This window comes from Tenrec ecaudatus, chromosome 7, assembly GCF_050624435.1.
Source record: "Tenrec ecaudatus isolate mTenEca1 chromosome 7, mTenEca1.hap1, whole genome shotgun sequence".
NCBI classification, from domain to species: domain Eukaryota; kingdom Metazoa; phylum Chordata; class Mammalia; order Afrosoricida; family Tenrecidae; genus Tenrec; species Tenrec ecaudatus.
Window position 1 is genome coordinate 117,919,002 of NC_134536.1, and position 10,369 is coordinate 117,929,370.

The 10,369-nt window shown below is 51.4% G+C and overlaps 1 protein-coding gene across 2 annotated transcripts in view; it reads left to right on the top strand.

Annotated features, from left to right (window-relative positions):
• Window positions 1-8,685, top strand: part of GCLC (glutamate-cysteine ligase catalytic subunit) — a 47,226-nt gene extending 38,541 nt beyond the window's left edge. The window contains exons 9-16 of one of the 2 annotated variants that reach the window (XM_075554967.1): window positions 1,233-1,371; window positions 1,829-1,941; window positions 2,399-2,491; window positions 2,739-2,843; window positions 5,403-5,484; window positions 5,564-5,670; window positions 5,765-5,885; window positions 7,085-8,685. In XM_075554967.1, the coding sequence (XP_075411082.1) occupies window positions 1,233-1,371; window positions 1,829-1,941; window positions 2,399-2,491; window positions 2,739-2,843; window positions 5,403-5,484; window positions 5,564-5,670; window positions 5,765-5,885; window positions 7,085-7,299 (975 nt within the window). In that variant the 3' untranslated portion in view covers window positions 7,300-8,685. The remainder of the gene's footprint in view (window positions 1-1,232; window positions 1,372-1,828; window positions 1,942-2,398; window positions 2,492-2,738; window positions 2,844-5,402; window positions 5,485-5,563; window positions 5,671-5,764; window positions 5,886-7,084) is intronic. The other variant, XM_075554968.1, reaches the window with a different exon arrangement.
• Window positions 8,686-10,369: the final 1,684 nt, after the last annotated feature.

Sequence of the window (10,369 nt, forward strand, 5' to 3'; positions counted from 1 at the left end):
GTTTTATCAATGGTGTCCCGCTTTACCAACATTAAAATCTGGTCACCTTACTCTAGGGAGGGGATCTGTTCGATTTGTTCTTCCGCTGGCTCTCACTGAGGCAGGAAGAGCGGGTATCCCACCCCCAGTGGGAGGAGGAGCCATGCTTGCCCACGTTCCTTCTGTGAAGTGGCAGCAAGGGGACCACGAGACAGGACCGCCAAGTGCCTCAGGCTGGAGACTGGCTTCCAGGGAAGGAAGGGGTCCTTTGGGCCTTTGTCAGACCTAGGAGCTTTGTGACAACTGAGTAGGGCAGAGGTCCAGAGAGCACTGTTTGGTGTCGGAACAGAGTACAGGGAATGGAGGGTAGAGGCTCATCGGACTTGACCTCTGGCTGATTCTCCTTTCCTCTTTGTGAAGCCCAGTGACGTCAGATGGGGGCCCACAACTTGCCTCAGCAAGTACTTGCAGTTTTGAAATTGCCTGTGAGTTTTACTCAAGTGGGCCGGTCTCACGTAGGAAGAAGCTCACAGGTGATAAACCTGTTTGGGGGCCCGGGCAGCTGTTGCTGGTTCGGATGTGACTGTGTGGGAAACGTGGCTCAGCTGGGCTGGGGAAGGATTTATGAATGATGGCTGAAATCTATACCTGCTTTCCGTCTGTGCCTTTTTTTTTTTAGCTTTTGGAAATGGTTCTGATTTGGAAATGGTTCTGACTGTTTTCACCAAAAGGCATCTTTGACACTACTGTGGTATTTTGTCATTAACGGATTTTGCTATAGAAAATGTCTGCTATCCAAGACCCTTTCCCCCTCCCGCCCCCCATACACAGGGGTAGGTTTCTTCCATTGCCCGCATGCTGAACTGCCCTGCATCCCCACCTACGGGGGGTCTTTGAGAACACACGCCCAGGCACCCACCCGCTCGTCCCAGTCGATGAATACCTGTAGGAAGGGGCCTGGCCTTGGGCCCCTTATGCAGTGATGTGAGCACAGTGCTATGTGGCCAACCAGGGCTGTGCTGCTGTTGCTCTGTCTCCACGTAATTATCCTAAGTAGAAATAAACTGCCAAGGATAAGTCCTCTTGAGAGCTTTGGTTTATGTTAATGATTTCTCCCCTAACTTTTAACCTTGCCGTTTATTTTCCTAATGTAATCTGTGTCTTAGGTCATGGTTGGACATTTTTGGTTATCGTTTGTAAAAATATATAGCATTTTAATATAACTATTTAGGGCATTCCTTTTTTTTTTTAAGCCGCTGAAGAACAACAGGTATAGGATCAGTAAATCCCGCTACGACTCAATTGACAGTTACCTGTCCAAGTGTGGGGAGAAATACAATGACATCGACTTGACGATCGATAAAGAGATCTACGAACAGCTACGGCGGGAAGGTGGGTACCGGCCCTACCATCTAGATTTGCTTTACTGCTGTAGCCTTCACGGCTCCTGTCCACTCATCAGTTGCTGACTCCTGGTCTAGCTTCCGCCGGTAGTGTGTGAAGTCTCTAGCTTGTCTTAGGAGACTGCTTGTTCCTAAAGCTCCAAATTCCAAATACGTGTGAGAGCTTCTTGACTTTCCGCGACAGGAACTTGCTTTGAGGGTCTGAATGTAGGTCCGCACCAGTGTGCCAGCGGGCCTCGTGTAAGTAGTGAGGGAAACGCACATGCCCCGGTGTCCGGGGCACAAAGTCCTGGGTGAGGCAAGAGCACCGAGCAAACCAGCTGTGGCCCACCTGTCTGGATGCCCCTTGTTGAAGCCTCCTGAGCTCTGTCTTGCTTCCTTACTGGGCTTGCAGGGCTTTGGCATCTCCCGCGGCGGAGTGAGTCTCGTGTGGTTTGTCCTTGCAGGGATTGACCATCTCCTGGCCCAGCATGTTGCTCACCTCTTTATTAGAGACCCACTGACTCTGTTTGAGGAGAAGATACACCTGGATGATGCCAACGAGTCGGACCATTTTGAGGTACCCCCGTCTTTCGAATGCATTGTGCCTCGTAAACCAAGGCCTGATGAAGGGACCGTGGCAGGAAGCTCCCAGGGCTTTCATTCCCATGTGCAGAAGAGGAGAGACGTTAACAGTTGCTTTCAAGTGGCCTCACTGTACGCTTCTTGCAGGTCGTTTCTCGGGTGTAACACTTCGTTTCTGTTTTGCCTTTTATTTGCCAAGTGATGTCCGTTCCAAGCATGTGCCCCACAACATCACACGAGCCATTGCGTCAGTGCTGCCGGCACACCACCTGGCTTTTGTTAAAAGCTTGCTGTCATGTCCTCCAAGACAGCGCAACTGTACCTCTCTGTAGTTGTGAATTGAAGAGCGCGTGGTGTGGGCCTTGAACAGCCTTCCCAGTTCAATGCCAGACCATCTTCCTGTTTCCTGGAGGTGTGGACCATTGATTGCATCTCTGCTCTCTCCGTTGTAGAATATTCAGTCCACAAACTGGCAGACGATGAGGTTTAAGCCCCCTCCTCCAAACTCGGATATTGGGTGGAGAGTAGAATTCCGGCCCATGGAGGTAAGATACAGACATCGGCCGGAGCTGGCCCAGAAGAAGCCCCTCCTCTGGTCACAGGGCTCTCGACTGCAGTGGGAGACAGGAAAAGCCAAGGAGACGCAGGTTGAAAGCAAGTCCAAAAGCCATGCAGGGTTGAGCTCTGTGAATAGATGTGGGTGGAGAGCTGCTGGGCGGCTCAGGAAAGAGAGGCCGAGGGGCCTGAGTCGGGGAAGGGCCCGGCTGAGCTGTCACATCTCTGCCCGTCTAGGTCCAGCTGACAGACTTTGAGAACTCGGCATATGTGGTGTTTGTGGTACTGCTCACCAGAGTGATCCTGTCTTACAAGCTGGACTTTCTCATCCCGCTGTCAAAGGTAAGGTGTGGTCCATCGTCGCGGTGCCCGGGGCCTGCGACCCTTTCTAGGAGCATCTGTCCCGTTTGAGCAGATGGAACGCTTTCAAATGGTGTGCTCCACCCGCCACCTAACCGATGCAGTCTTGATTTTCAGCCTAAGCTGTAGAGTGGCCAGGTGGAGGCGCCTGGGGCCGGGGTTGATAACGGGAGATGGTTGCTCAGTCCGCTCCTGAGAGTTTTAGGGTTGGATTTGAACAGCCACTTATTTCTAGAGGCTTTGTGTTCACGGTGATCAGAGTGGGTCTCCCAGACAATAGGGAACTTGGGCGGCGGAGGGAGGGGTTTGGCTGCTGGAAGGAATGCAAGACATGCTCTCCCCATTGGACACCAGTGTTGTTCTCTGGATGAAGTAGGTGATTTGGGGCGATCAGAGCCTCAGTTGGGAGTTGCTGAGCCCCTGGCTCCGCAGAGGTGGGGGAAAGGAGCTTTTTGGGGTCGTTTTCCTGGCGAAGGAGCCAGGGTGTGAGAGCAGATCTTGTACTAAGTATCCTCAGTGCTCGCCAGTCCCACTAATGGACACCGAGTCAGCAAATGCCAAACCACGGGATCTGACCTCCGCTGTGCATTTAATTTGTGGCCTGGCACTGTGCACATACCGGCAGTCGGGAGGTGAGACTGTCTACCCCTGTGGAGAGCTGCAGCCTCGGCCACCAGGAGGCACCATCTGCCCCTTCAGTGGAGTCGCCGAGTCAGGAAGAGCAGCCGGCAGAGTGCTGTGGTTGCGGGTACGCTGTACCAGTGAGGACACGGTTTCACTCCCGCTACACAGCAAAGCGGATTCAGCACGCGGGAAAGCCTTCCTTTCCTGAAAGCAGGCCGCCGGCCAGGCCCTTCCCATCAGAGCCCTGCAGAAAGCTCTCCAAGAGCAATGCAACCTCTGGGAAGAAAACGGTTTTCCCAAATAGCTTTTAGATGAAAGAAGGCGTAAGAGAGAACAGGCAAGTGAGGTGTTGGGAAAATGACACCGGAGGGGAAAACCACAGCTAAGTGGTCTTATCTGAAAACAAAAGATGGAAAATAAATGAACCTAAACAGTTAGATAAACAATTTGATAATTGTGAGCAATAATAAAAAGTACTTTAAAAATTTCACTTGGGCTCTTCCATCTCTTATCACAATCCATACATTCCTCCAGTGGGTCCAGCACATTTGCACATATGCCGTCATCATTTTCAAAGCATTTTCTTCCCACTTGAGCCCCTGATATCCGCTTCCCATCTCTTCCCCCTCCCTTCCCTGCCTGCCCTCCCTCAGGAACCCTTGGTAGCTTACAGATTATTTTTTCCATAGCTTTAGAATGTACTTTTTAAAAGCAGAAATTTTTTTTTGAGTATTTTGTTTGTTTTTTAAACGTTTTATTAGGGGCTCATACAACTCTTATCACAATCCGTACATATACATACATCAATTGTATAAAGCACATCTATACATTCCCCGCCCCAATCATTCTGAAAACATTTGCTCTCCACTTAAGCTCTTTGCATCAGGTCCTCTTTTTTTTCCCCTCCCTCCCCGCTCCCCCCTCCCTCATGTGCCCTTTGTAATTTATACATCGTTATTTTGTAAAAGCAGAAATTTTAGGAAGGCTAAGAAGGGCAAACAAATGTTATCAAAAATGAAAGGGGTGTTTGGAACCATGGTGGCGTTCTAGATGATTATTGGAAGTGCTCCTAAAAATGCCCATTTTTATAAGGGTCTGTAAAAAATAATTAATGCATTTGAGGGAAAGACTAAGTTCCTGAGATGTGGCGCCACGTAACTGACTTCAACTTGAACCTCTCCTGATCCCTACAGGTTTCGTATGTTGAGGTGTTCCACCTAAGATTTCATTACGGGGGGCGGGGGGAGGCGAGGGATTACAGTGGAAAGGCTTAATAGGTCCACTGGGAGAGCCTTAAAATTCACTGGCAAAATGAATTAGCCAAAAAGTAAAGATTGTTGTGTTGGTCAGTTGGCATGGCCAGCGGCACCCTGCATAGACCACTAGCTTGGCCGCTCTCTGCCCACGGAGGACCATGAGCCTGGCCCCACCGTCTGCCAACCTCATCCCTCACCCAGCAGCCTGTTGCCTCTCTCCTCTCCCTTCCCTCACCAAAGCGAGGCAGGGGGACCCCAGGGGCATGATGGGACGAGCACTGGTGACAGGTCCGACGTCAGGAGAGCTGGGTTCTAGCTCTGCTCCGTGGTTCTTTTTCCCGGCACCTTTGGTCACCGTGCTGTGGCCAGGCACATCCCTTCCCTCCAAGCACCAGAGACCTCCTGCATGACACAATCACAGAAGTGCTCTGGAAGGGAGGCGTTCGTCACAAGAATATGTCTTTGTTCGTAAGCTTCTCTTAGAATGCCCCCCTTGTCACTAAGAAGGCCCCACGTGAGAGTGAACAGTCTGTCCTGGCGACCAGACATTAGAAGGAAGTGGGATTGTCAGGGGAGGCCTGACGGCAGAAGGACAGGCACTGCCCCTTCTGTGTGTGGTCGAGGACACGTTGACGTAGCCGGGGTTACTCTGCTCCCTCAGGTGGACGAAAACATGAAAGTTGCGCAGAAACGAGATGCTGTCTTGCGGGGATTGTTCTACTTCAGGAAGGACATTTGCAAAGGTATGGCGTGCTCTTGGGTTTCTAGGCTTAGTGCGTGCCGCAAGCCGAGGCCCTTTCAGCAACTCTCCTTGTCCTTCAGCAGGCGGCAACGCGGTGGTGGACGGCTGTGGCAAGGCCCAGGGCAGCCCTGAGCTGGCCCAGGAGGAGTACACCCTAATGAGCATCGACACCATCATCAACGGGAAGGTAGGGGCCTGCCCCCTCCCGCTCCCCCTCCCCACAGCTCCCCTCCCAGTCACCCTCCCCTGGCAGGGAGCGAATCACTGCTGCTTCTTTGCAGGAAGGGGTGTTTCCTGGGCTGATCCCAATTCTGAACTCCTACCTTGAAAACATGGAAGTGGATGTGGACACGCGATGCAGCATTCTGAACTACCTGAAGCTCATTAAGAAGAGGGCGTCGGGTACGCTCCCCTCCCCCCTTTCTTTTCTAGCTCATGGTGATGGGCGGGATCTCACGACACGCAGGTTTCTTGAAGCCCGCATTTACAGGATGCTGTTTCACTGACGCCCGTTTTGTCCTGTTTTAACATGTCTGTGATTGGACACACTCTGTCATCTTTGGCCGCTGCAGTTAGATTAGTAAGCAGGCCTCTTCTCCTCCGCCTCCTCGCTGGCTGATAAAGTGAAAGGCGCGTCTAGAATCGATGGCATCTTCGACCATGAAATCCGGTGTCGGGGTTACCTGTCATCCATGTTGCCCTGGGTCTGCTGTGTCGCGTCTTGGGCTTTTTTTAACCGTGGATGAAGTCCTTTTCTAGGGCAGTAATCACTGCTATGGACTGTCCTGCCTTTCTCACCCAGGGGCTGTTCTAGAAACCTCCACTCTCTCTGGGTCCTCAGATGACATTCAGTCTCTAGCGCAGGGCTTGCGCAAGGCGACCGCTCACGGCTGCAGTAGCCACAGTGACAGCAGCTGCTGGTGGTTCTCTTGACGCGCCTAAAAACGTCCTGGAGTCCCAGCGAATGGCTGTAGACCCACCACCCACTAAACCCGGGCTGGGGAACCATTTTTAGGCCAAGAGCCATGTGGACATTTCTCACATCAACCCCCCGGGCCAGACTGGTCAATCCTTTAATTAACTCACCCCTCGTGTGACCGCTGGACCAGCTGCTCTTTGGTGAGGTGAGTGAAGTTGGCTGGGCCGGATGATTTGGCGGACCTCACGTGGCCCCTGGGCTAGGCTATATCTGCCCCAAGCCTGCTCCAGATGGTGGAGCTGCAGGTTTCCCTCCATCCGCTCAGCATCTTCGTTGTCTTTATTTTTTCTGCCTGCTTGTTCGAGAGCTCTCTGGGGAACTCAGCCCCACAGCCCTCCTGACACCTCCTCACACACCAGCTTCTGTCGTCACAGTGGCTACAGGCCACATGGGCGCACCTATGCGCGCGGGCATGGCCACCGTGTGTCAGCGCGGCACCTGGCTGTACGTGTTCCCCCTGCCTGCCTGCAGCCTGACGCCGGCTTCACTGATAGGTCACACGGACCCTGCTGTAGAGTTGTGTTTCTCCTGGCCCACTCAGTGTCGCTTTCTTTCAGACAAGCGAGCCCTCTGTTAGCTTCCCCGGTCCTAATTTATACCCCCTCCCTGCCTTTCTTTCCAGGAGAGCTGATGACAGTTGCCAGGTGGATGCGGGAGTTTGTCGCAAACCATCCTGACTACAAGCAAGACAGTCTCATCACCGACGAAATGAACTACAGCCTTATGATGAAGTGCAACCAAATTGCAACTGAATTGTGTGAATGCCCAGAGTTACTTGGATCATCATTTAGGAAAGTAAAATATAGCGGGAATAAAACAGACTCTTCTTCCAACTAGACGTTCTGCGGGAAGGGAGACGCGCTGCGGTGTCGTGACTGCCGCCCGGGAGGGGGTGAAGACCAAGTCGCTGGGGGCTCGGAAGCTCCCTTCAGTAGACCAATCTAGAGTTTATACAGTGTACATGTACATAGTAAAGTATTTTTATGATTCAGGAAGTATTTTAATAACATTGTATCTAAAGGCATTGTGAACTAGCATGTACATTTTCTAAGTCTCACCTCTGGAGGAACTCCTTGCTGCCGAAGCAGCTTCATAAACGTAGTGTACTGACCGTTGTACTATACTTTGCATTCCAGAGCTGGGAGGTTTACTGTAAATGTTGTTCTAAAGACCTCCAGGGACCTGATTCGTGGAGGCTTACCCCTTCACTGTTAAAAACACAGATTCTTGTCCACTCTCTTTGAGTCCTCTCCGTTGTTTGCATAACAAACACTCAAGCCCATTAACGTGTCTCAAGGAAAATGTTGGCTTTCTAACCCCTTATCTGTGATGTTGCTTCTACAGCGGGTCACCTTGTCCCCAAGCTTTCACCGCCAGTCAGGAGAACGTGTCTGTTGAAATGTGCTGGTCCAACACACTCTGTAGGAAGAAAGGAGATGGTCCGTCACCTGAGTTCTGATGACTGGCAGTGACGTTTCTGTTTTTAACCCACAGAGGGGAGAGAATTCCTTCTCCTGCTGTGTTGCAGGCTCCATGCAGTCACACTGCTGTTGTCTAGGGGGCTTCAGAACACTGGGGGGGAATCCCATGGTCTTTCTGCTCCATGTTTCTACCAACTCTTTTGAAGCCCCTCATAGGTGAGTCGGAACGGACTCGATGGCAGTGAGTTTGGGCACTGACATTTATTTGCCAAATGCACGCCGTCACTGCTGTTAATTTCCCCTCCGTTTCCAGGAAGTTTATTGGCAGGGTTCTTTCTAAAAGCCATTCGCCCCAAATCTTAGCTGAGGAGGGCATATTCTACAAAACTCAGAAATCAATCATGAAATGTGCTAAGTTTTGTGAATCAGGACCCTAAGGGTTCAGTTGTAAATAATTTTACGTTTCAAATAATTGTCACAACTCTGTGTTGAAGTCCCCCCACCCCACCCCCACCCCCCATTACAATTCTCCAGTGCTTCAGAAATGACTGTGTTTTGTAGATTTGCACACCTTGGCAAGCATACGTGTTCAGACTGTAGCGCTAATCGAAGGAGATGCAGTGAGGCTGTTCCAGGTAACCGTGGCGATGTGTAGACTCCAGGTTGGGCAGCGTCTCCTAGGTGCATTTCCAGCACTCGAGAATGCCCGCTCCTTGCCGGCCCTTGGCTTGTGTAAACCAGGCGCTCGGGAGGCTGACAGGCTGTCGGTGCTGTGAGGAAATAAAGGCATCGGCATTGTGAAGTCTCCGACGTGGATGGATTCTGTAACGGAAAGAATTTAGAGGTGGTGGTGGTGTGTTGTGTTTTGTTTCTTTAAAACGGTTTTGTCTGGTCTTGCTGTGGGGTGGTTTGCTTTTAACTAGCCCCGCTCGCCCGTGCAGTGAGTGAGTCTCTTCCTCCTCATCCGCCCCTCACCTCAGCCCTTTTGGAAAGGAGCTGCTGAGGAAGGCACCTGGTCTCTTAGTCATCGACCACACCTGGCGGGCGGGCGGGCGGGGCGGGGCTGAAGGGGACTGAAAGCCACCCTGCGAGGGTGCTGGGCCATGGTGTGCACACGGCAGCCCAAGCTGGAGACACAGAGTCAGCAAGCCCCGCAGGAAGCTAGTTTCAAAGCAGGCCTTGTGACTCACACACACACACACACACCCCACCCCCCGGGTCTCGTTGGAAGTGTGTGCTGGCACGGTGGGCCTGCCTTCCGGACATAGGCCCCCTGCTGGCTTTGCCCCCGAGCTCCCCAGGGATGGGCCACACTGAGAAACGAGCCTTTTCTCATTTGTCTGCCCCTCAGTTAATCGAATCCATCTTAAGGCTGGTGGAAGTTACTAAATGGACCCCTATCTCAAATATGTAAAAAGAACCTCTATTTCGTGTTAAAGAGATGGAGACATGGAATAAGGAAGACCGAAGAAGAATCAACGTATTTGAATGGCGGCCGTGCTGGAGGACGTGGGAATTGCTACAAGGACAAATGGATTTGTCTTAATAGTAAGGCCAGAGTGCTCTAAACAAGGATGGCAAGACTTAGCCCGACATACATTGGCGGCTATATTGTCAGGAGAGACCAGTCCCTGCAGAAGGAAGTGCTTGGTGGAGGCCATTGTTTTGAACTAAGTCCGAGAAGACTTAAAAAAATTATCATGTTTCGGAAGCAGAGAGTTATGTAATGTGTCTGTGTAATACCACCAAGTACCTTTTTCCTACTTCGGGCCTGGGGAAGGAGGTACGGGAAGACATTGAGAGGATTCGCCTGTGAGAAATTGTGAGCAGGCATCCTTTGCTCGCCCTCCTGCTGGGGGTGAACGGAGCCCTCTGAAAAGCAGGAGGAAGGGACTTCACAGCCAGTGAGAGTCAAGAGTTGAGTGCCTTTTCAGGGCCCTGAGATCTCATGTTCTCTCCGCCATGGTCAATTTTCACGAGTATTTTTGCTTCCTATTGGCTGAGTGTGCCTTCATTTTCTTCTTATCACTTTCATTAAGTGTTCATCATTGTCCCATGATAGTCTGCTTGTTGTTTTCTTTCATTTTCCTCTTGCTATGACTAAACGTCCATTCTGATGGTTAGTTGAGGAGAAAGGCCCGTGGGATGAGTAAATCCTAAGGGAAGTTTACAACTACATTGAATGGTAAGTTGGAAGAGCTGTCCTTCATTCCTGACCTTGGGAAGAAGGATTCTGTGGCCTGCCCCTGCTAAAGGTGACCTAGAGTAGCAGCTGTCCTCACCCTGGGATTCTGTGTCCCTCAGTCCCTCCCTCCTGAGTCTGCAGGACGACTTCCCTTCGAACGGACCACAGTTCTCACAGACGAGAGGAGAGGGCTGGATGTAAACCCAGAAGGCCTGGAGCTCTGGCTTGGAGCATGCTTTCAGAAGTGTTACACTCAGAAGTAAAGATGACAAAGGAATCTATTTAAAATGGTCCCTACTGG